Source organism: Balaenoptera ricei, chromosome 21, assembly GCF_028023285.1.
Source record: "Balaenoptera ricei isolate mBalRic1 chromosome 21, mBalRic1.hap2, whole genome shotgun sequence".
Classification (NCBI taxonomy): Eukaryota; Metazoa; Chordata; class Mammalia; order Artiodactyla; family Balaenopteridae; genus Balaenoptera; species Balaenoptera ricei.
This window is the reverse complement of record NC_082659.1, coordinates 31,928,367-31,953,117: the sequence shown is the minus strand read 5'-3', so window position 1 is coordinate 31,953,117 and position 24,751 is coordinate 31,928,367. Positions and strand designations below refer to the sequence as shown.

Genomic DNA, 24,751 nt, shown 5'->3' with positions numbered 1-24,751 from the left:
GGCACCCCAGTCCGGAGAAAGCGTTGCTCGGCTGAGAGCAGCTGCGGGTCCAGAGGAGAGTCCTCGGGAAAGTGGGCGGCAAGGAGGAAGGCGGCGGGATGACGAGACCCCTGCTGCGGCCCGCCGGGCTCGGACCGTTCGTCCCGCCGTGGCTGCCGCTGCCCGCGGCGCCGGGGCGCGGAGTCCAGGCCCCGAGGGCCAGGCCCGCGCCGCGCTGCCCGCCGCTGCCCCCACTGCTCGGCGGGGGACGGCCCCGGGGCTCGACCGCTGCGGGGGCTGCCGCGTCTGCGCCGCGGCCGAGGGCGGGGCCTGCGGCGGGGCGCTCGGCCGGCCGTGCGCCGCGGGGCGGCAGGGACGCGCGCCGCTCGCGCCCTGGCTCCTCGGCGGCGGGGGGCGGCCGTGTGCGGCGGCGACGGGCGCACCTACCCCAGCCTGTGCGCGCTCCGCGCCGAGAACCGCGCCGCGCGCCTCCGTGGCGCGCTCCCGGCCGTGCCGGTGCGGAAGGGGGACTGTGGAGCCCCAGGTGAGCGGAGAGCCGCGCGCTCTCCGCGCCCTCTTCAGGAGCGAGTTCCGTTCGCGCGGTTCTCCCTGCTGCATCGCCAGAGCGATTCAACGCCTCCTATCTCCCTATTTTCTTCCCTCCTTAGGTGTCCGGTTACCGGTTCCCATGTGGTTGCTCCCCAATTTCCTCCCCATAGCTGGTGGCCGCCGTCTTCCCTTAAAAAGTTATTTTCAAATCGGGGTGAGAGGTCTGGTCTCATGCGACCGCAGTGAAGAGAGGAGGGGGAGGGAAAGAGGAGAGAGAGGGAGGAGAGAGGTGATGCCTGATGCGGTCAGATAGCGAGGGTCGTCCCCCCACCCCCCACCTCCCCGCCCAAAGAATGGAGCATCTCTTTGCAGGGACCAGAAGCGCACGCTGGCTCAGGAGCAAGTACAACTTCATCGCCGCCGTGGTGAGACGGTGGCCCCGTCCGTGGTCCACTTACAGCTGTTTCGCGGGTAAAGGAGGTCGGAGGAGGACGTCAGCTCCCCGGGCTAACTGTTCCCGAGGGCCTCCCTGCTCCAGGCCCCGCGCAACCACTCTCCCAGCACAATTTAGTTGTGAAAACCACGGTGAGGAAATCAAACGGCTCAAAGAGGTTGCATAGCCTGTTGGTCGTTTAGCCAAAGAGCAGAGTCATAAGGATTCTGACTTCCAAATCTGGGCTACTCCTCTCTCTCAGACAAGTTCAAGGTCAGAGGTAAGAGCCAGAAGGCACCTTGATGGTGATCTTGCCCGGCCCCTTCTTTTGCACGTAAGGAATCCCAAACCCAGAGAGCAAGAGAAACTTGTCCTATGTCACAAGGCCAGTTAGTAGTGGAACCTAAGCTGGGACCAGATTTCTCTGACTCCCTCCCTGCCTGGGTGCTGGATAATGTGGCACTAGGTCCACTTTTGCCCCCAGTATTACGATTAGGTTAGTCTTTGAAGCAGAGGGGTGCTGCTTTTCCTGGAAAAGGAGAGTTGGAATCAACTCTCAGTCCTGTTCGCAAGAGATGGCCAGGACATTGAACACAGACAGAGTCTAATTACATGTGGAGAGAATGAAAACAGACAGGGAAAAGTAAAATGCCTGAGGAAACTGTGGTGGAAGAATGTTTGATAAATGCCAGGTTCCCAAGCTTCCAGACTATGGCGGATGCCCTGATTTGCCTGCCTTCTGCTTATGCTGTTGTCTTGCTGAGACAGGTCGCCTCTCAGCAGTGAGGATATTCCTGCAAACAGTGGCTCTGGGTTCATAGTGTCTGAGGATGGGCTTATTGTTACCAATGCCCACGTCCTCACAAACCAGCAGTGGATCCAGGTGGAGCTCCAGAGCGGGGTCCAGTATGAAGCCACTGTCAAGGACATTGACCATAAATTGGATCTTGCCCTGATTAAAACTGAGCCAAATGTGAGTCTGCGATTCGAGGATTTTCATCAACTTGCTGATATTTTCTTCCCCACCCCACCACATGTCTTTTCTCCCTGGCATGTACTTTTTTTTTTTTTTTTCTAGTTTGCTTTCTTTCTATTCTTCACTCCTTCTTTTGTTTATTTTCTTCCATGCCTGTCTGTATGTCTGTAACAATTTTTATTAACTACCCAGCTGTCTTTTTTTCTCCTTCAGTTCCTTCTTCAACAGATGCTGCTTCTGGGAAACTTATTTCTCTGCTTGTCTCAGAACACCGGAAGTGATTGTAATGGATTCAGAGCTGCTAAGGCGTGCTTTGAGTTCCTTGCTATACAAAGTGTGGTCTGCACCCAGCAGCATTGACATCATCTGAGAATTTTTTAGAAATACAGAAACTCAGACCCTACCCAGGTCTACTGATCACTGGGAGATTCATATGCATATTAAGGAGAAGCACTGCTTTGGGTGACCTCCTTTCTGTTCGTGGCTTATTAACTTTGTACACTTCTTAGCTGGAATGGTGCTAAGTAAATTGCTAATGTCAGTTTATGTTCATCAGTTACTTCACTGGCGGTTTACTTATTGTAATTTCTACAGGCAATAATTTTAGATTTTTAGAGATGATCCCTATCATCTCAACAAGTAAGAGTTTAGTGGTAGTTGGACTGTAAGGAGGAAGACTCAGGCAGTTGTAGAAACTAGGTGGGTGGGTGATTCTTGCATTATAGATGCCGAAATGGTGGAGACCGTGTCATATATGGGTTGTATACAAACGCTGATTGATTCCATTCTTAATTTGTCCATCCGGTCCCTCCTCACCCATGTGCAGACTGGACTTCCTGTATTGCTGCTGGGAAAGTCATCTGACCTGCGAGCTGGCGAGTTTGTGGCGGCCTTGGGTAGCCTGTTTTCACTGCAGAACACAGTGACGGCAGGCATTGTCAGCACCACACAGCGAGAGGGCAAAGAGCTGGGGCTGAAGGATTCAGGCATGGACTATACCAGATGGATGCCGTAATTAATGTAAGTCACAGGGGTAGGCTGTCCTCAGCCCATAAGATACTGGCAACGCGGTGGGAAGAACACTTCACGGTGCCTTCTTTTCCCTTTGGCCTTTCAGGGATGTCCAGAGATCAGGTCTATCCTCGTGAGAGGTACGGAATGCCACGCTGTCAGAGGTCAGCCTGTTTGGTGTGATAACTGGCCTCTACGATATTGGATGGTCTCCTAGGGTCTGTCGCAGAGGTCACTGCTGCCGTAGGAGGTGGTGGTCCTCTTGCTGTTGTTCTTTACCTGCACCGACTTCGGAGATGATCATGATGGGGCCCAACTTTGCCTGCCCTGGGGAAACAGGGGCTCACTAGGGCAGGCTGTTTTCGGTAAACCTCTTTGGGAACTATATATAGATGACTGGGAGAAAAGTACTGATGGCTTTTTCAAATTCTGTCTTCAGCACGGGAATTCTGGGGGGCCTCTGGTGAATTTGGTAAGTGACCACTTTCCTTGCTGCTTCACGCTTCTTCTTAACTTTCAAAAACTTGACAAATTTCATGATGCAGACTGGGATGCCACTCTTGTGTAGAGATTTGTGGTACGATGCTTTTCTATTATTGCATCTTAAGTAAAGGGCTAGGAAAAATTTAAGATCTACGATGGATTTGTCATCTTGGCATGTGAGCTCCTCCAGCCGAGGGCGTCAGGGTTTCCTTAACACCTACTTACATCTCTTCAGTGTGCTTTCTGCTTTCATTGGGTACTAAACCCAAATTATGTCAAATGACAACTGTACTATGTAATGTATATCCTTGAAGACCCCCTGCTTCTGCATGTGAAGAACTAAGTCTCATCCCAAAATGCTAATTTAGTATTGACCTGCTTAGACACGACAAAAAAGCCACAACAACAATCCGTTGCTCTGTCATGTATTTAATTCTTAAATTTTATTCAACGTCCCTAATGGAAATGCCAGGGTTTCTAGTTGCTCAGATACAACAAGAGAGCAGTGCTGTTTGACACACGGCCTGTGATCATGCTCTCTGAGTCCCTTGAGCTGATTGTTTCTGCTTTCTCTTCACATATTAGATTTGCTTGTAGGAGGAGGAATTGTGTGTGAAATCACTGAGCGCTTTTTACTCCTAATATTTTTTTTTTTCACATCTTCATTGGAGTTTCAATGCTTTACAATGTTGTGTTAGTTTCTGCTGTATAACAAAGTGAATCAGCTGTATGTATACATATATCCCCATATCTCCTCCCTCTTGCGCCTCCCTCCCACCCTCCCTCTCCCACCCTCTAGGTGGTCACAGAGCACCGAGCTGATCTCCCTGTGCTATGCGGCTGCTTCCCACTAGCCATCCAATTACATTTGGTAGTGTATATATGTCCATGCCACTCTCTCACTTCGTCCCAGCTTACCCTTCCCCCCCATGCCCTCAAGTCTGTTCTCTACATCTGTGTCTGTATTCCTGCCCTGCCACTAGGTTCATTAGTACTGCTTTTTTAAATTCCATTTTTTTTGGATTCCATATATATGTGTTAGCATACAGTATTTGTTTTTCTTCTTTATGACTTAGTTCACTCTGTATGACAGATTCTAGGTCCAACCACCTCACTACAAATAACTCAGTTTCGTTTCTCCTTATGGCTGAGTAATGTTCCGTTGTATATATGTGCCACATCTTCTTTATCCAGTCATCTGTTGATGGGCATTTAGGTTGCTTCCATGTCCTGGCTATTGTAAATAGAGCTGCAATGAACATTGTGGTACATGTCTCTTTTTGAATTATTGTTTTCTCAGGGTATATGCCCAGTAGTGGGATTGCTGGGTCATATGGTAGTTCTATTTTTAGTTTTTTAAGGAACTTCCATACTGTTCGCCATAGTGGCTCTATCAATTTACATTCCCACCAACAGTGCAGGAGGGTTCCCTTTTCTCCACACCCTCTCCAGCATTTATTGTTTGTAGATTTTTTGATGATGGCCATTCTGACCGGTGTGAGGTGATACCTCATTGTAGTTTTGATTTGCATTTCTCTAATGATTAGTGATGTTGAGCCTCTTTTCATGCATTTGTTGGCCATCTGTATATCTTCTTTGGAGAAATGTCTATTTAGGTCATCTGCTCATTTTTGGACTGGGTTGTTTGTTTTTGTGATATTGAGCTGCATGAGCTGCTTGTATATTTTGGAGATTAATCCTCTGTCAGTTGCTTCATTTGCAAATAGTTTCTCCCATTCTGAGGGTTGTCTTTTCGTCTTGTTTATGGTTTCCTTTGCTGGGCAAATTTCATTAGGTCCGATTTGTTTATTTTTGTTTTTATTTCCCTTACTCTAGGAGGTGGGTCAAAAAGGATCTTGCTGTGATTTATGTCATAGAGTGTTCTGCCTGTGTTTTCCTCTAACAGTTTTATAGTGTCTGGCCTTACATTTAGGTGTTTAATCCATTTTGAGTTTATTTTTGTGTATGGTGTTAGGGTGTGTTCTAATTTCATTCTTTTCCATGAGGCTGTCCATTTTTCCCAGCACCACTTATTGAAGGGGCTGTCTTTTCTCCATTGTATATTCTTGCTTCCTTTGCCAAAGATAAGGTGACCATATGTGCGTGGGTTTATCTCTGGGCTTTCTATCCTGTTCCATTGATCTATATTTCTGTTGTTGTGCCAGTACCATACTGTCTTGATTACTGTAGCTTTGTAGTAGAGTCTGAAGTCAGGGAGCCTGATTCCTCCAGCTCCGTTTTTGTTTCTCAAGATTGCTTTGGCTATTCAGGGTCTTTTGTGTTTCCATACAGATTGTAAAATTTCTTGTTCTAGTTCTGTGAAAGATGCCATTGGTAATTTGATAGGGATTGCATTGAACCTGTAGATTGCTTTGGGTAGTATAGTCATTTTCACAATATTGATTCTTCCAATCCAGGAGCATGGTATCTCTCCATCTGTTTATGTTATCTTTGATTTCTTTCATCAGTGTTTTATAGTTTTCTGAGTACCGGTCTTTTGCCTCCTTAGGTAGGTTTATTCCTAGGTATTTTATTCTTTTTGTTGTGGTGGTAAATGGGATTGTTTCCTTAATTTGTCTTTCTGATCTTTCGTTGTTAGTGTATAGGAATGCAAGAGATTTCTGTGCATTAATTTTGTATCCTGCAACCTTACCAAATTCATTGATTAGTTCTAGTAGTTTTTTGGTGGCATCTTTAGGATTTTCTATGTTTAATATCATGTCATCGGCAGACAGTGACAGTTTTACTTCTTCTTTCCCAATTTGTATTCCTTTTATTTCTTTTTCTTCTCTGATTGCTGTGGCTAGGACTTCCAACACTATGCTGAATAACAGTGGTGAGAGTGGGCAACCTTGTCTTGTGTCTGATCTTAAAGGAAATGCTTTCAGTTTTTCACCATTGAGAATGATGTTTGCTGTGGGTTTGTCATATATGGCTTTTATTATGTTGAGGTAGGTTCCTCTATGCCCACTTTCTGGAGAGTTTTTATCATAAATGGGTGTTGAATTTTGTCAAAAGCTTTTTCTGCATCTATTGAGGTGATATATGGTTTTTATTCTTTAATTTGTTAATATGGTGTATCACATTGATTTGCATATATTGGAGAATCCTTGCATTCTGGGATAAATCCCACTTAATCATGGTGTATGATCCTTTTAATATGCTGTAGGATTCTGTTTGCTAGTATTTTGTTGAGGATTTTTGCATCTATGTTCATCAGTGATATTGGCCTGTAGTTTCCTTTTTTGTGACATCTTTGTCTGGTTTTGGTATCAGGGTGATGGTGGCCTCGTAGAATGAGTTGGGGAGTGTTCCTCCCTCTGTTATATTTTGGAAGAGTTTCAGAAGGATAGGTGTTATCTCTTCTCTAAATGTTTGATAGAATTTGCCTGTGAAGCCATCTGGTCCTGGGCTTTTGTTTGTTGGAAGATTTTAAATCGCAGTCTCATTTTCAGTGCTTGTTATTGGTCTGTTTATATTTTCTATTTCTTTCTGGTTCAGTCTCAGAAGGTTGTACTTTTCTCAGAATTTGTCCATTTCTTCCAGGTTGTCCATTTTATTGGCATATAGCTGCTTGTAGTAATCTCTCATGATCCTTTGTATTTCTGCAGTGTCAGTTGTTACTTCTCCTTTTTCATTTCTAATTCTATTGATTTGAGTCTTCTCCCTTTTTTTCTTGATGAGTCTGGCTAATGGTTTATCAATTTTGTTTATCTTCTCAAAACACCAGCTTTTAGTTTTATTGATCTTTGTTATTGTTTCCTTCACTTTTTTATTTATTTCTGATCTTATCTTTATATTTCTTTCCTTCTGCTGACTTTGCGGTTTTTTTGTTCTTCTTTCTCTCATTGCTTTAGGTGTAAGGTTAGGTTGTTTATTTGAGATGTTTCTTGTTTCCTGAGGTAGGACTGTATTACTATAAACTTCCCTCTTAGAACTGCTTTTGCTGCATCCCATAGGTTTTGGGTCATTGTGTGTTTTCATTGTCATTTGTTTCTAGGTATTTTTTGATTTCCTCTTTGATTTCTTCAGTGATCTCTTGGTTATTTAGCAACACACTGTTTAGCCCTCATGTATTTGTGTTTTTTACCGTTTTTTTCCTGTAATTGATTTCTAATCTCATAGCATTGTGTTCGGAAAAGATGCTTGATATGATTTCAATTTTCTTAAGTTTTCCAAGGTTTGATTTGTGACCCAAAATGTGACTGGAGAACATTCCACGTGCACTTGAGAAGAAACTGTATTCTTCCTCTTTTGGGTGGAATGTCCTAAAAATATCAATTAAGTCTTTCTGTTCTATTGTGTCATTTAAAGCTTGTGTTTCCTTATCTATTTTCTGTCTGGATGATCTGTCTATTGGTGTAACTGGGGTGTTAAAGTCCCCCACTATTATTGTGTTACTGTCGATTTCTCCTTTTATGGCTGTTAGCATTTGCCTTATGTATTGAGGTGCTCCTATGTTGGGTGCATAAATATTTATAATTGTTATGTTTTCTTCTTGGATCAGTCTCTTGATCATTATACAGTATCCTTCCTTATCTCTTATAACAGTCTTTATTTTAAAGCCTATTTATTCTAATATGAGTATTGCTACTCCAGCTTTCTTGTGATTTCCATTTGCATGGAATATCTTTTTCCATCCCCTTATTTTCAGTCTGTATGTGTCCCTAGGTCTGAAGTGGGTCTCTCATAGACAGCATTTATAAGGGTCTTGTTTCTGTATCCATTCAGCCAGTCTATGTTTTTTGGTTGGAGCATTTAATCCATTTACATTCAAAGTGATTATTGATATGTATGTTCCTATTACCATTTTCTTAATTGATTTGGGTTTGTTTTTGTGGGTCTTTTTCTTCTCATGTGTTTCCCCCTTAGAGAAGTTCCTTTAGCATTTGTTTTAAAGCTGGTTTGGTGGCGCTGAATTCTCTGAACTTTTGATTTTCTGTAAAGCTTTTGATTTCACCATCAAATCTGAATGAGATCCTTGCTGGGTAGAGTAATCTTGGTTGTAGGTTTTCCCTTTCATCACTTTAAATATGTCCTGCCACTCCCTTCTGGCTTGCAGAGTTTCTGCTGAAAGATCAGCTCTTAACCTCATGGGTATTCCCTTGTATGTTATTTGTTGCTTTTCCCTTGCTGCTCTTAATATTTTTTCTTTGTATTTAATTTTTGATAGTTTGATTACTATGTGTCTTGGTGTGTTTCTCTTTGGGTTTATCCTGTATGGGACTCTCTGCGCTTCCTGGACTTGACTATTTCCTTTCCCATATTAGGGAAGTTTTTGACTATAATCTCTTCAAATATTTTCTCAGACCCATTCTTTTTCTCTTCTTCTTCTGGGACCCCTATAATTCGAATGTTGGTGCGTTTAATGTCCCTCAGGTCTCTGAGACTGTCCTCAATTCTTTTCATTCTTTTTTCTTTATTCTGCTCCCTGGCAGTTATTTCCACCATTTTATCTTCCAGCTCACTTATGTGTTCTTCTGCCTCAGTTATTCTGCTATTGATTCCTTCTAGAGTATTTTTAATTTCATTTATTGTGTTGCTTACCACTGTTTGTTTGCTCTTTAGTTCTTCTAGATCCTTGTGAAATGTTTCTTGTATTTTCTCCATTCTGTTTCTGAGATTTTGTATCATTTTTCCTATCATTACTCTGAATTCTTTTTCAGGTAGGTTACCTATTTTGTCTTCATTTATTTGGTCTTATAGGTTTTTACCTTGCTCCTTTGTCTGTAACATATTTTTTTGTTGTATCATTGTTTTTTTTTTTGATGGGTGGGGCTGTATTCCTGTCTTACTGGTTGTTTGGCCTGAGGTGTCCAGCACTGGGGTTTGCAGGCAGTTGGATAGAGCCGGGTCTTAGAGCTGAGATGAGGACCTCCAGGAGGCCTCACTCCGATTAATATTCCCTGGGGTCTGAGGTTCTCTGTTAGTCCAGCGGTTTGGACTCAGAGCTCCCACCACCAGGAGCTCGGGCCCGACCCCCAGCCTGGGAACCAAGATCCCACAAGCCGTGTGGCACGGGAGGAAAAAAAAAAAAAGAAAAAAGGAGCAATACAATAACAAAGAATAAAAAACAAAATAAAATTAGAAAGACAAAAAATATATTAGGAAAAATAAAACTATAATTGAAACAACTGCAACAAGGTAAAATAAAACCACAACAGAAAAAAGAAAAAAAAAGGGAACAAGCCAAAAAGAGAACAATAACAAAGTATAAAGAATAAAATTAGAAAACTAAAAGATTTATTAGAAAAAATAAAAATATAAATGAATCAAGGTAAAACAGAACCCCAATCTAAAAGAGGAAAAAAGAAAAAAGAAAAAAAAAAAAGCCTTGGCTATGGGGGGCGGAGTTTAGGCGGGGGTGGAACTGCGGCAGGGGCGGGGTTTAGGGTGGGTGGGAACTAGGCGGGTGGGAGGTGATGTTTGGGCATGGGGCGGGGCTAGGCGGGCGACATTCAAGCGTGGGGCGGGGCTTCTGCTTAGGGCCTGCAGCGAAGGGGAGAGGCAGCACGTGGAAAGGAGGGCCTCTGGAGTGTGGGGTTCAGGAGTTTGGTGGTAGGGCCCTGGGTGAGGGTGTGTGGGTGGGGTTTAGGCCCAGCGCCTTGGAGGGGGTCTCAGAGGGGGTCTCCGAGTGTAGAGGTGGGGCCCTGGGTGGGGGTGTAGGGGCGGGGCTTGGGCTCTGCACGGCAGGAGGGAGGCTCCTAGGGCAGAGGATTAGGCCGGGGAGCCCAACAGGTTCCCCGTGCCTAAGAGGACAGGGAAAGTGCTGGCCCCGTTCCCTTCCGTTCCTCTGTGCCCCTCCCCCACCGTCTCCCCCAGGGTCTCCCCCATTGCGGCTGGACCCCTAACCGTGGGTGTGTCCTGCTGGGTGTAGGAACTCCTCCCCTCCCCCAGCGGCCCCTCAGGGGCGCCAGTCCTGTCCCGCCTCCACTTCTCCTCCCCCTTCACTCCCCCAAGCCCCACATCTTACCTGGTCGATGGGGGTTCCTCCCGTCCCCTTAGGTGTCCATGGTCCCCCTCTGGTGCCCTAGTTGTGAGGAGACGCGAATTCCGCATCCTCCTAGTCTGCCATCTTGACTCCGCCCCTCTTTACTCCTAACGTTGCATGTGATTTTTGTGCCTGCTTTTTCTCCAGTAAACAATGAGTTTACTAGAGCAGGGATGACATGCAGGATTTCAAGCCACACTCCAGACCTATTGAATTATAATCTGTATTTTAATGTGATCGGAAGTCTGTTTTCTATCCTTCCCGTTACCTAACAAAGGCTAAGGGATGATGAAATGCACAAAAAGGAAAGTATTTCCCACTTCATAAGTTTAGTTTAGTAGAGCGTTGTTCCTAAGGTCAATTTGCTGAATCTTCTGAATAGTTTCATTGAAGTGTGGCTGAAAGTCAACAGCTTTTTGCCTTTTCCGTATTTACTTTTAGTCTCATTTAAGGAATGGAAAGACGTATACTCCTTGCCCTCATATCTGTGTCAAAATACAAACTGTGGTTCACTTTGAAAAGCAATGTAATTTGGCCAAGAAAAAAAAGAGCTCAACATTAAAACCCAGAATTCCTCAGCAGGAATTTGCACGCCTTGGTCCGCTAAGATGCCACCTGTTGCTCGACCCTAAGTGACCCTAAGCTTCTCTCCTTCCTTTGCTTGTCAGTCTGCAGAACTGCGCTGCTGAATTGATGTCTCCTCCCTTGTCAGGATGGTGATGTGATTGACATAAACACACTGAAGGTGACCACAGGAATCTCCTTTGCAATTCCCTTGGATCGCATTCGACAGAAAGGTAAGGGGAATTAGGACTTTTTCTTCCCCTCCCGTGCTTTTCAGGAGCCCTCAAAGGGCTCCACTGTGGTGAGGACAATCCCTTTTTTTGGCCATGCTGTGTGGCTTGTGGGATCCTAGTTCTGCTACCAGGGATTGAATCCGCACCCCCTGCAGTGGAAGCGTGGAGCCCTAACCACTGGACCGCCAGGGAAGTCCCTGAGACAATCCTTTGAGCTCTGTAGAAAACAGAGTCACCGGTACTGAGCTCCGATCACAGTGATCCAGGCAGCAGTACCAGGGGACTAGGTGCAAAACCCAGCCTGAGCTGTACCCAGAGATAGTTGGAAGGAACTATTGTGGAAAGGAAAGCCCTGGGCTGGACATGGGGAGGTGGGCCTGTGTGAGCGACAAAGGTTCTCTGAGGCATGTTTGTCTTGGCTGGCAGCCTAAAAGGGCAGCTAACATTGGAAGGATATTCTGTGACTCGGTCTGCCAAAAGGAAAGGAGGCTTTGTTAGTAACAGGTTATAATTCTCCTTTCCAGGAAAGGCTGTTTCACAGAAGAAATAGCTGGGTCTGCGCATGCTATCCCTCACTATGAGGTAAGTGCGGGCGTGACCATGTCTGGGTTGTTTTTCAGAAGCACAAGCTATAGGTAGAGAGCCTGAACGGGGAAGGTAAAGCATTTGGACAGCGGCTGGCTCCTCTCGTGACCGCAGGCCCTACTTGTCACAGGGTAGGTGACTGCATCTGCTGGCACCAGCACGCACTGTACTTTTCAGTGGTTTCTTTCACTGTGTCCAATGGGTCTAGGCTTCGGCACAGAGAATCAGACCACCCACCCCTGGGGAAGAATGACGGTGACCAGCTAGAGGGCATCCTCGTCCCATGTGTGTGAGCCTTGAGCAGAGCAGAGAGAGTCCCCACCGACAGCTGGAGGGTTGTCCAGGGCTCAGGAGACTAATTCATTGTGCTTCCTAACCTCATGGGAAAACTCTTCTGACTTTTCTTAGCCTGCTTCAGGAAATGAAAAGGCAAGATCCAGATTTCCCTGATGTGACCTCTGGAGTTTTTGTATATGAGATGATTCAAGGAACAGCTGCTGAAAGGTAAGAGCAGCTCGGGCCTCTGACCATCCTCCTCTATTCTCACTAGATGTGCCCCGTGGTAAATGTGTGTAGGATCTAGACTTGCCCTGATACGGTGGGCCCTGCCTGCCATGAGGCTATTGAACACCTACCTGAGGGGTGGCTGGTGTGACTGAGGAACTGCATTTTTAATTTTATTTAACTTTAATTAATTTAAATACAAAAACCCAGAAGCAATGTAAAATATTTTCCCCTGAAACACACTTTTTTTGTTTTGGGGAGACTGCGTTTCACTTTAATAACTGCATTGTGTAAGAGATTATCATCGTATAGCAGCATATTGGGTGTGTGCTGTTTCTAGAGGATTTCAAAGACTTAGAACAGAGCATAAAATATGTATTAATAATTATTAAACTATGACATGTTAAATGATACTTTAGATATAGAGTTAAGTAAGATATTATTAAAATATATTTTTATATTATATATTAGTTTCATCTGTTTAAAAATTTTAAAAAGTTTAAAAATTAAAAATTTTTTGAATGTGGCTACCAGAACATTTTAAATTATGTATGTGGCTTGCCTTACATTTCTATTGGACAGTGCTGAGTGTACTAGTGAGGGCCCCCCCGGCTTTTCTTTTTTTGAACGGGATGGTTCTCTGCAGCCCAAGAATTCATGATGTGAGTTCACGACAAAAGTTTAATTTTGCTAGGAATTCCCAAATCTACTCTTTTGCTACCTTACTGATTAAGAATCAGAAGAATCCAGGGGGTTAGGAGTTTAAGAACCTATTTTAGGTACTTTAAAACACTTATTTTCTTTGAATTCCGGATGACAGTATCAGAGGCCAGCACTAAACAAACAAACAAACAAATACATACAGTAAATAAAGCAAAGGCTACAGACGTTTTGAGACATTTATAGTAACTACTGAGAGACAGGCTGACTTGGCCTACAAATATTCTCCTGGTCTCTCTCTTAACACTTCTTCCATATCCCTCCCTCACTGTTTTTGTTTTTCAAGAGCTCAACAATCTGCTTAGATTATGGCAACTCTTTTCAGAGGGGAAGAATCTATAGGGTACTAACTGTTCAGAAGAGCTAAGTGTTAGGCCTCCTGTTACTAAATTTGACGCGTCACAGGCTTTTCTAGACGTTCTTGGTCCCTGCCCACCCCCCACCCCTCCCCCCCACTTATTTTTAACTTCTGGTTCAAGGCCAAAGCTATCTCTTTCAGCTCTTCAAGTCCTTGCTCCTCAAAATGTGGTCTGTACACCAGCAGCAATAGCATCAGCTGGAGCGTTTTAGAAATGCAGTGACAGGGGCACCACTGAAAAAGAATTTCAAAAAGAACTGGTATGTGTATAGGTATAACTGAATCACTTTGCTGTATGCCTGAAACTAACACAACATACTCCAATATAAAATAAAAAGTTCAAAAAAAATCAGAATCTGCTTTTTAAACAAGATCTTCAGGGGATTCAGATGCACATTAAAATGTGGGAATTACTGCTTGCTTGAAGTCCCTGATAAACCGCAAATCATTCTGGCGTCACCCACTTATATCTAAGAATAATGACAATAATTCCAGTAATAACAGCTGGCATTTATCAACCACTTACTATGTCAGGCATCATTTAAAGCATCTTACGTACTTGTTCGAGCCCCCAGTAATTCTGGGATATAGGTGTTATTTTACGGAGGCAGCAGCAGCTGTGGTGCAGAGAGGTTAATTACCTTGAGAGTTACACGGTAAGTCAGACGGCAGGGATAAGCACCGTAGCTTAGCCCCTGTATTATCCTGCTCTTGCGGCTACTTTTCTTGTTTCTGAGAGGCAGAGTGATTGGCAAGAAGATGGGTTTTCAAGTCTGAGAGATCCAGGATGAAATCCTACTTTAGCCTCTTACAAGCTGTGGGACACGGAAAAGGTCTTTTATCCTGCCTGAGCCCCACTTCCTCATATTTGGTGCATAGTTTGCATTCAGTAATACTTTGCAGGTTTCTTTCTCACAGAACTTTCATGAATTAAGTTCTTTCTTTATGTACTGTCCCAGGCATTCCCCTGAGCTGTCCTGGTTCTTGAGGCTTTCCCTGCTTTTAGTTCTACACTCCAACTTCACATCCTCTTCCTTTAAATTTTCTTTCTTTTAAAAAATAAACTCTACATACCTTGGTAATCTTCCCACATTATCATTCTTCCCTGGGCTTCCCAGCTTCCAGTTTCTCTCTTTTTTTTTTTTGGCTGCACCTCACGGCTTGTGAGATCTTAGTTCCCTGACCAGGGATCGAACCCGGGCCCCTGGTAGTGGGAGCACTGAGTCCTAACCTCTGGACCACCAGGGAATTCCCCCCATTTCTCATAAATGGTGTCTCCTGCAGTCATTTAATTTGACTTCCAGGCTATTTTTGACTTTAAGACAGATCATCAGCATGGCTATATATTTATTCTAGTGTTTTGTATTTGGAGCTGGTTTTTGTTTCTAGAATATATATTCTACATGAAGCAAATATGTTGGAGGCTGAATATAATCACAACTTTGAGGAAAAGGAGCCTAGAACCAGAGCCTTAAATATTTAGACCTTGGTGACTGGTTTTTGACTTACTGGAAGCTGCTTCTATAGTGCAGCTCAGCATACCCTCCAGGTCCATAAACTGTGGGTGAAGATGGGGCAAGTAAGTGGGCTGTCAACATCAAACTGATTAGAGTGTAACTGTCTGGAAAAATATATATTGCTTGGGCTTTTCACGTTTGTTGGTAAGGCCGAGTGTATGCTTCAGGTTAAGTGAGGTCAGGGATTAATAGAAATGAAAAGCTCAACTCCCTATTGCAAACCAAATCTCATATATGGGAGGAGCAAACTTCTTACACATGATTCTGGTAGAATATTAGTTTTGGAAAGGCAAATAGGGTTGCTGCCCTCCAGTGATTTTGCAGAATATATTAGAGCAGGCCTCACATTCGGAAGGATGGAGGCTATTTCTGGTTTCCTGGTTTGTATGTTTAATGCCAGCAAAATGGTAGTGCCTTAAGAGACAGACATTAAATTCTAGATGGGGATAAGTAAAACTCTTACAGTTTCATGGTCCTTTCTTCTCCCCTCCCAGCTCTGGGTTGAGAGACCATGATGTAATAGTCAGCATAAACGGACAACCTGTCACACGACAACCGACGTGACTGAAGCTGTTAAGGCCAATGATTCCCTTTGATTCCCTTTCTATCCTGGTTCGTCGGAGAAGTCAACTGTTGATCCTGACAGTCACACCTGAAACAATCAATTAAGTGTCTTGCTTTAAAAAGAAATGATCTAACAAAACCAAAGCTTTACTACCTGGTTTGTATTGAAGATGTGCCAAAGATGGCAAGGGGTTTTAGGATCTCTTTTTTATAAAGGAAAATGAATGCTTTAAAACACACATACACACACTCCGGAACCATTAGGTTGGGGGTGTTGTAACTGCTGCTAAGAAGCATTCCTAAGGCAAGTGGAAGAAGGACACGGTGCCAGGAAGTCTGGGGAGCTGATAAAATTTTATTTAAAGACAGGAAACAACTGAAAACAGGCAGAGTTTCTAGTTTAACCTTGACAAGAAGGACACTTCAGTATTTAAAAACTTCTCTATAGTCACAAACTGGATATAACACAAACATACACAAACAAATAGATCTATCTACCAAATATTAAGAAACACACTGAATCCAGAGTGCAAAGGAAATCACACTTTTCAAAATATTCCTTTATTCAAATAGTTTTTCAGGTTGTATCACATTTGGCCAGGGTTTGTGAATACAGAGGATGGGCATCACCTAGAAGCCACACTGAAACTGACAAATGCGGATCGTCACAGAGGAATGTAAAGATTCTCAGGCTGTCACCTAGCAGTGGAAACAACTTCGATCCCCATCACCTTTTCTGTGAGAAGGGCTTCTTCTATAAAATACAAAATTTAATAACTTACAGACTTTTACCTCTTTACCCAAGCTCTTCCTCCTGGAAACACTAATGATTAATGATTTTGAGTCTGAAAGCTGCCACAGTTTATTTTTTATTTTTAAAGGAAAATAGCTTTTGATGGGGTTTGTGAATATCCTTAAGGAGATTTTTTTTTTTTTTTTTTTGGGTGAGATGAAGCAGGATTTGTGGTTTTAAAGTAGTATCTTATTTGGGGTAAGATTTCAATTTTAGTTTGTTTTCCAGATTTTTCTTAGAAGTTTTTTTTTTTTTTCCTTTTCTTTTTAAAAGGGGGCATCCTTGAACCCTCTTAAGTTCTATGCAAAATTTTATGTTTCTGTGCATTTTTCTGGGGAGAAGGTCCAGTTTCTTCATGACCCACAATTTAAAATATACTGCCTTAGAGTGTAGAGATTCTAAATAAGAATCTGTCAATTATTACTGTTATAAAGAAGATTAAGGTCAACGTGGTACATAACTTTCAGGAAAAATAGAATAATCTGTTTTAACTTTTACATAATTGCCACCATTTAATACTGTAAGAACAGTGGTCATATTAATCAGAGATAATAAAGCTGAAACTCTTAGGAAAACTTCATAATGACAGAGCATATTCAGAGTTATTTTAACTGGGATTCTTGGTCTTTATGTCAATTATTATGAGACTTAACTTTGAGCAGTTCTACCTTGTTTCTAGAATTTATAAGTTGCCCAAATAGCAGGCTCTTAGTTTGATTTACCTTACAAACCCCATTTTTACTTTATATTTTTGCCTTATATCCTTTTTAACTCAGATTGCAAGGGATGGGAACTAATTTTTAAAAACCACTTATAATTCAGAACATTTTCTTTTATTCCCAGTGATTTGGGAACTCGAAACCTTGGCTGTCTCTTTCCCTATGACTGATTGCTATAGCCCACACTGACAGATATTGGTACCATGCTTATTTTGACAGAATGTGTTCAGTTTCTCTTTGCCCCCCAGATCACATCCTAACTCTACCCAGCACTCAGTAGTAATATCCTTTAAGGAAGAGTCTGCTTTTCTTTCCAGGGGCCTGAGGCCCCTCATATTATCTTACCTAATCATGAAGAACAGATTTACAGTTACTTGTATGAAATCTTTTTTTTTTTTTTTTTTTACTAGTCTACAACATGGGCTCTCTAAACTGGTAAATACTACTTTTTTGATAGGAAAAGTCTGCCAAGAGGATAGCTGAACTCAGCCATGTTCAGCTCTCCAAAACATATCTGGAATGAGGAAATTACTGTACTGGATATATTCCCTCTCAGGCATAATAATGATGAAACAATAGGGTTTATTATCAGGCTCAGTTCAAATGCTTAGCTTTAAGCACAACAAATATAATTTTGAGTTTCACGCTACCTACTGAAAACACCCAAACGAGCATTCCAGGTTGGCAACATTTATTCTGCAATTTAAATTCAGAAAGTCAGAATTTCAGTGTGTATTAAAATCCATCGCCATTTCTACTTCTGAAGATTTTCATTGGTTCAGCTTCCGATCTCCACCGCATGAGGACTCAGGGTCACAAAAGGCACAAGGCTAAAAATATTCACTTTGCTTATCCTGTTGGGTCCACTTGCTCCAAAGGATTGATTATACAGCAACGCACAGAAATAAAGAGTATGGAAACCCTTCTGCAGCTTATAAGTTAATCACTATCCTTTATATTTTTTGTATATGAGGAAAGGTGCAAACTTGATACCCACAATACTGTTTGCTTGTCATTTCTAGTCTGCAAGGTAAAGTTTGGGTTGAAAATCCACAGTCCAAAGAAACCTTCCTAACCAAAGCCATTCCCTCCAAAGAGGAAGGCAATGGTCAGGTCTGATAATAAGGAAGAGTTCTGAGCCTGTAGAGATGAATTCAGGAGACTTACCTCTCTGGGCCACGGTAGCAGCTCTTTTTAGTAAACAGTGCACCAATTGCTGCCGTCACTTGGCATCAGCCCTCCAGTAATAAGCAAAATAAGGTCAACAAACCACCAAATCCCAAGTCCTCCAAGTGTCAAGAGCTTCCCCACTGCTGTGCCAGTGTGTCCCAGACAGAAACGATCTACTCCAAAACATCCCAGGAAGAAGGAGTAGAGCAAAGTGGTTATGAAGTAGTGTCCGGTATACCTACACAAAGGGAATTAAGAGGAAGATGTTTACCACGTGAAAATGAAAACACTTAACGATTAGTGAATTTCACATAAGTGAAAAGATGGTGGGGCAGTCCCTCTGTGACCTGTTAACTGCCCCCCCCCCCCGCCCCCAAAAAGGAAAATCTCTAGTTTGTCTAGAGTCTCAAAAGAGTACTTGCTAAGGTATGGAGGACCTATAGGAACCAATACAGAGCTGGACTGGACAAGAAACTATCAAGCACATTTGCACGACAGGTATCCTGGTAGGCGTGGAGTCTGGGCCCCCATCCCTCCTACACAGGCTCCTTTCCCGAGGGAGGCTGCAGTTCTGAATGTAGTTCTCTAAAGAGGTGTTACCTTCCTTTAAATGAATACTGATCTCCATATTCCTTTTCTGCTGTTTTGTGGCACCTAAAAACGGGACTTCTTTGTAAGGTCTTCTGTCTTATGTACTGTGATGACAGTCAATTGCAGATGCTCTAACAGCATCACTTAACACAGTCACAGACTCTCCATTAGCAAATGGTATAGTAAATTCTGTGCCTTCAAGCGGAGTTTACAGAAGTAACCCTAATTCTTTAAGGTAATACCTGATTTTCAGGGAGAATGGCCCATACTTTTTGTAATAAAATCTTTATTCCTGAAATTCTAAGGCTGTTTTCAAAGGATTTATGCCTATCCTAGGACTTCTGGAGCTACATCATCTGGTCCAACTCCTTCATTTTTCAGATGAGAGGATAGAGACTCTGGGTGGCCAAAGGTCCTTAGCTGGTTGGTGAAAGAGACATTTAGAAGGTACAGCCTCCGGTCTCCTGTCCAGTGTCCCCTCTGTTATAACTACATTGCTGGTGTCCATAGAGGATGCACAGTAGTAATCATGTTGCCCCTTTAACACTTACGGTAAAAGAAAAAGTCACATCAAGAAATCACAAAACAGCTCCACCTCCATCCAAGTAACAACGACTCCATTCAGAGTCACACTTACTTTATACAAGGTTTATTCTCTCGTAGGAAGGTCCTAGGACTGGCACATTCGATTCCATCCAGGGCGCGGCATTGTACGGAGGTGTGTTCCACGTCACTGTAGGCCTGACCACCGAACTGGGGAAGAACGACCAAAACAAAACAACCAACCAAACTCACCAGAGCAAGTAACACAAAATATATCTTTATATTAGTAAAAGCTGACTCAGGACAATAATTATTCTAACAAAGGTGAGGTAAAGCTATGCTAAAGAGCAAGGAATGCAGTGACATGCCTCAAGTGATTTTACATTAGTCCATCCTAAATGTACATTGTTTTAAATAAACTCCTCTTTTTTTTTTCTTTCCTTATGACTGCCTTCTTTAATAATATAATAAAAAAGTTTATAATCAGTTTCATTAAATGCCATTTAGAATAGACACAATGCTTTATCCTGTATTTACGGGAAAAAAAGAGCACATTACTGAACATTTGGGGAAGGGTATTTAAAAAGTCAATGTGTAGTTGAGGTCTGTTTTATACATATTATAAATGAACATCATTAGGAAAGAACTCAGAATAGCAACTGACTCAGGACTTCACCTCGGTCACGAAACTGTGATTTTCAGATGTCTGTAATACATCTATAGTATAAGTTTTAATTCCAGCAAAAAATTTCAGAACAGGACCTCTGACCCTTTGTGTAACTGAATGCTTGCACAGAAAGCACAGCTGTACATTCTCCACTGGCACCTTATTAAGTGCTTCACTACTGCTTTTGCTGGAACATTCCTCAAAGGGAAGGGGTGGGTCCTCCCCCAGGACACGGGTGCCTGAATGTTGACAGTCCTCCAGGACTTCTGGGGGAAGTGACAGTCCGAGCACCTTGACAGGATCAACACAGTGTTTAATGAAAATGGGTAAAAGTAAGTGATCTCTATACAATACTCACTCAAACTTTTATCAATAATTACCCATAGAACAAAATCTCATTGTATTGAAAATATTTCTTTACACATGACTGCAGTAAGAGTGGCCTTTTTGGCCTTATTACTTTCAGGTTTATTCCTCTGTGTCTGATTTAGCACAAAGAATATTCTCCATAATTCTCTTATAGCTGACTCTGTCTTGACTTGCATTATGTAGCATGATATAACATAATGGTGAGTCCACAGTGGGGAGGAAGTATGTGAACTTGACTGGTTTTGGGGAGACTGACTAGGAAGCATGCATCCAGCTTTAGGGATATTATTAATGGAACTGAATGGCTTCTTTCCATTCCAAGAGGCCACTGTTATCAAAGGCTTCTCCTGAATGCTATAACCTCCTACAAAGACATATACTGATAGACCCTACCATTTCCTAAGGACACAGTGGAAACTGCTTGTGTGGCGAAAAGAAAGGTCACTGGCAAGAGGATCTTTGCCCCAAATGCATGTGTAACAAAGATACTGCTCAATCCATCATCAGTTTTAGAAACTGCCTAAACCTTTCTTTTGCTCTTTCGGGAAAGTACATACCTTGAAGGACTGTCAGGGGTGATATTTGAGTTCCAAATCTGTCAATCTCAATGGCCAAAGGAACCAAAGACAGGTTGGTCTTTGCACCTGGGTAGTTTTGGCACAGAGACTGCTTCTTCCTGAGGAAACTAAATGTCTTGTTCAGCCACTGACCCTAGCCATGCTGTAAATTTCCAGTAACAGTCATTCCAATGAATTTTACAAAAAGGTAACTTCATGCCCCTTATACTTTTCTGTAACAGCATTTAGCCAGTACTATTTCTCTATGGAAGAGTTTGCTCACAAAACAAAACAAAAACCCACCTTGAGACAACCATAACCGAGTTCCTGGGATGCCGTTGCATTTCCAACATGATCCACTGGGTCTTCACATTCTATAAATTCATCGGGTCTGTAAATCACCAGTAAAAGCATCATTGTCATCATCATTAAGGTTCTGCAAATGGCTGTTTACATGTATATAATCAAAACAGGCAAGAGAAATTTAAGTTTTCTGGGGGTTAATTTCATTCTGACTCTTCCCAAAGACAAGAAGTGCTGTCAGTTAGGCTGAAGCACAGCCGGTCAAACAGCCATCCAAATGACCCTTCGGTTGTGCCAGGGGCGTGTTTCTGGTCCTATTTCGACACGGATTCTACCTCTGCCATGGCTTCATCTCTTCCTAGGCAAACAGCCACAAGGTATGAGGGCAAAATTGAAGCCGAAGGATTCCCAGCCCTCTTTGCATTTCCCAAACGCCTCTTCTTATTTGACTTAAAAGAGATGTTAAAAATTTTGACTTGGCTCTGCAACAGTAAGGATATTCTTTTTTTTTTTTTGGAAGGAAGTGCCTTGTAGGTACAAATAACTTACTCCAATTGTGCCCCACTCAGTAGCAGCACCTACGATGGTTTCTCCTTAGGTTAAAGGGAGCAGGACAGAGAAGGCACAACCCGTACACTTCTTCCGGAGGCTATATGATGTCACTCCTCCCCAGTTCTCCTCTTTGGGGATCCCAAAGGATCTGCCACCGACACACAGGGTTTTCCCCTGCATGAGTGAGACGAGTGAGAAACCCGTCACGATACTTACTTCCCGCGTGTTGACTATCAGGTCCTCAGGTGGAGAGGGTCTGGGGGAAAAAAGCAGCCTGTCTCCCTCCCTCCCTCTCCCCTGCATAACACCCATATGTCCCAGGCCCCATCTCCATCTCCACCCGCCTCGACGACTGCGTAGCTTACAGGTAAGAGCAAAGGATGACTGGAGAGTGGGGGTCGCCATATTCCCAGCTCGCGGAGCCGGTGGAGCCCTCCGGGTGGGCGGCGCCAGCGGATGTGGGCTCAGGCTCGGCGGTAGTGTTGTGCGAGTGGCTCCGAGAGACACAATGCAGCAGCAGGAGATTCCCCATCAGCAAAGCCGCCTGGCCGCAGAGAAGTAAGTAACTCACCGGGCAACCACCCAGCACCATCTTCCCGGGCCCAGTGGCGGAGACCCAGGCTCAAGCTCAAACGCCGGCCGGCACCGCCGACCCAAGCCCTGCCTGGTCAGGCCTCTCCGCGTAGCCCCGCTCCTCGCCGCCAAACAGCCAATGGGAGAGCAGCTCGACGCTCCGCCCGACCCCGACAGCTAATAAGAAGAGGCTGCGCAGGAGGCGGGGCTGCGCTTCCCTTGTGCCTGTCAATTCCGCTTCTGGGTCTCACGCTCCGCCTTCTTTTGCCTCGATTGCTTTCTCCAATGGGCTCCCTCGACCCCCGAAGTAGGCGGGCCTTGGAGGGAGGAGGCGGGGCGGATAGTGATGGGCGGAGCAGACTAGTGAGGGTCTTAGGGGCCCGAAAGAAAGTCCATTCTCCCGCCGGGGACGGATCGCTCTCTACGTCAGTGTAGCCAGCGCCGCGTCGGGAGCGAGCTCGGACCAGAGCCGACTTGCGTCAGTGCCGAGCGCGCGCATCGCTGCCAGCTCTGGGGCCCCGGCAGGGCTGGGAAATGGTGGAGCGGGCGGAGGCAGGGGCGACCGAGTGTTGAGGGGAACCTGCGGACTCGGCCGAGATGGGATCGGGCGCGGGCTCGCCCTCTGGGACCCTCTGCTTCCTGTGGCTGCTCTTGTTCGGCTTGGTGAGCCCAGCCCTCGGTGGGGCTCGGTCAGGTGGGTGTCCGCCCCCAGGACCCTTTGGGATTCGGGTTTCCTAGGGCTGGGATGCTCGGAGTTACCCCGTGGTGCCTGGGAGTGGAGGGGCCTGGCCTGGGGACTGAACCCGGAGTCGGAGGCGGAGCCGCTCAGCTGTGTGTGGACAGTGCTCGGACCCGAGGCTCGGGGTCTGGCGCCCCAAATTCTTCTCGGCACTGTTCTCGGGTCTGGTTCCTCGTCCTCGGTCTCATGCTGGGCAGAGCCTTTTGCGGCGCGCCCCACCCCCATCTCGCGCAAGGCTGGGGCCCCCAGACCCTCTCGGGGCGACTCTGGGTGCGACCCTGACCTCGGGGACTCGGCTGAGAGCCTTGGAGGCTGGGTGCGAGCGGAGGTTTTGAGAAGTGCTTTGAGAAATGGAGCTTGCTCTTGCTTGTCCAGTCAATGTCACTGGGAAGCAGACCGGGAGATGGAACTTTTGCTCCAGGTTATCATGATTTGAAATTTTGATGTTCATTTTATTAGCGGAGTCACCACTAGGTACACAGAGCTAAATTTAGCGATGGAATGGGGGGGGGTCGTCTTATTTTTTTCTTGGGCCATTTTGTTGTTGTTGTAAGAATACTTTTTTGGAAACGAAGTGCTACATTTCTATAGCCAAACGGTCTTTTATCTTCTTTTTTATTGGGTTGGTAATATCTAAAATACGGACAAATAATCCCTGCTCTGCTTAACTCACAGGATTATAGTGAGAATTAGATCATTTATGTGAAATCGCTTTTGACTTGTGAAACTAACCTTGAATATATAACGTATTTGTATTGGAGATGCCCAAACATAGTGGAAACAAATCGCCAACACACTAGCTTCTTTCTGGAAACACCTTCTTTCTTTATTTTGGCTCGTGTTAAATTATTGTTTGCACGGTTGTGTTTTGTTTATCAGCCATAGAGTATGATGGAGAATGGGGGTTTCTACTAAATCTTTATCTTGAGAGTTGTTCCAAGGTGAAGATTTCAGGGCAGGACTAAATTTAAATTTTTTCTTATGTTTGGTTTATTCTTTTTCAATTAGGTAAATTTGCCCCATTGCAGGAATTTTGAAGTTCTAAATGCTGAAACTTTATTGAATGGGAAGCTACCCAATCTTTTATGGTTGAGACTTTTTTTGCTGTAGTATTCTATATGGTTAACATTTACCAACGTTTAAGGGGAAGTAGGTTAAACATCTGGAGTTTTAGTAATCCATGATTCTGTCTGTTTATTGAATACCCGCATATAGATGGATGGAATATCCTTATGTTTTCCAACAGCAGCTTTAACAGTTTATGGCCAGTCCCTCACTGAAGCATGTGTATGCTTTCAAAATTTAGTCAGCGTTTATCAAACGCCTATAAACACCAAGCTTAATGCTTGTAGAGGGGCAGGAGGTGACCAAATGTGCTGAGTCTATCTGAGGGATATAGGGGAAGGTTTTATCGAGAAAGTGATATTTGAACTGATCTATATAGGTGAATGTTCAAGGAAAGGAGTAGGAATTCTTTCTAAGCAGAAGGGTTTTTGCAAGAGTATGGAGAGGTATGAGGACACGACTAGTTAGGGAATTATGAGAATGTCACCAGACAGTCTACATGAAAGGGAGGCACGGAAAAAACCAAGGTAGGTTGGTACCAGCTGGGGAGAGTCTTCTTGTGATGTGCTGTGGGGTTTGGACTTTACCCTGGAGGAAGTTCTTTGGGCAGGACGGTTTTTAAGTAGGGATGTGACATAACTAG

The 24,751-nt window shown here is 44.0% G+C and overlaps 3 protein-coding genes across 3 annotated transcripts in view; 2 read left to right on the top strand and 1 right to left on the bottom strand.

The window, feature by feature from the left end:
• Nucleotides 1–98: 98 nt before the first annotated feature.
• HTRA4 (HtrA serine peptidase 4) lies at nucleotides 99–15,596 on the top strand. The gene is given in 15 exon segments (XM_059909381.1): nucleotides 99–234; nucleotides 237–386; nucleotides 389–523; nucleotides 901–951; nucleotides 954–999; nucleotides 1,730–1,934; nucleotides 2,764–2,932; nucleotides 2,935–2,957; nucleotides 3,388–3,420; nucleotides 11,135–11,219; nucleotides 11,744–11,801; nucleotides 12,213–12,308; nucleotides 15,398–15,447; nucleotides 15,450–15,496; nucleotides 15,498–15,596. Coding segments are annotated over 15 exon segments (1,359 nt in total). The 3' UTR covers nucleotides 15,573–15,596.
• A 410-nt stretch (nucleotides 15,597–16,006) lies between these two features.
• On the bottom strand, nucleotides 16,007–22,427 carry TM2D2 (TM2 domain containing 2). Its single transcript, XM_059909543.1, has 4 exons — nucleotides 22,097–22,427; nucleotides 21,180–21,267; nucleotides 19,378–19,493; nucleotides 16,007–18,387 (listed from the first exon to the last, which is right to left on the bottom strand). Exons 1-4 carry the CDS (start codon nucleotides 22,321–22,323, stop codon nucleotides 18,174–18,176), a joined length of 645 nt encoding a protein of 214 aa, XP_059765526.1. The 5' UTR covers nucleotides 22,324–22,427; the 3' UTR covers nucleotides 16,007–18,173.
• Nucleotides 22,428–22,664: 237 nt separating this feature from the next.
• ADAM9 (ADAM metallopeptidase domain 9) overlaps nucleotides 22,665–24,751 on the top strand; it is a 102,483-nt gene continuing 100,396 nt past the window's right edge. The window contains exon 1 of the mRNA XM_059909413.1: nucleotides 22,665–22,998. Coding sequence (XP_059765396.1) covers nucleotides 22,902–22,998 — 97 coding nt within the window. The 5' untranslated portion in view covers nucleotides 22,665–22,901. The remainder of the gene's footprint in view (nucleotides 22,999–24,751) is intronic.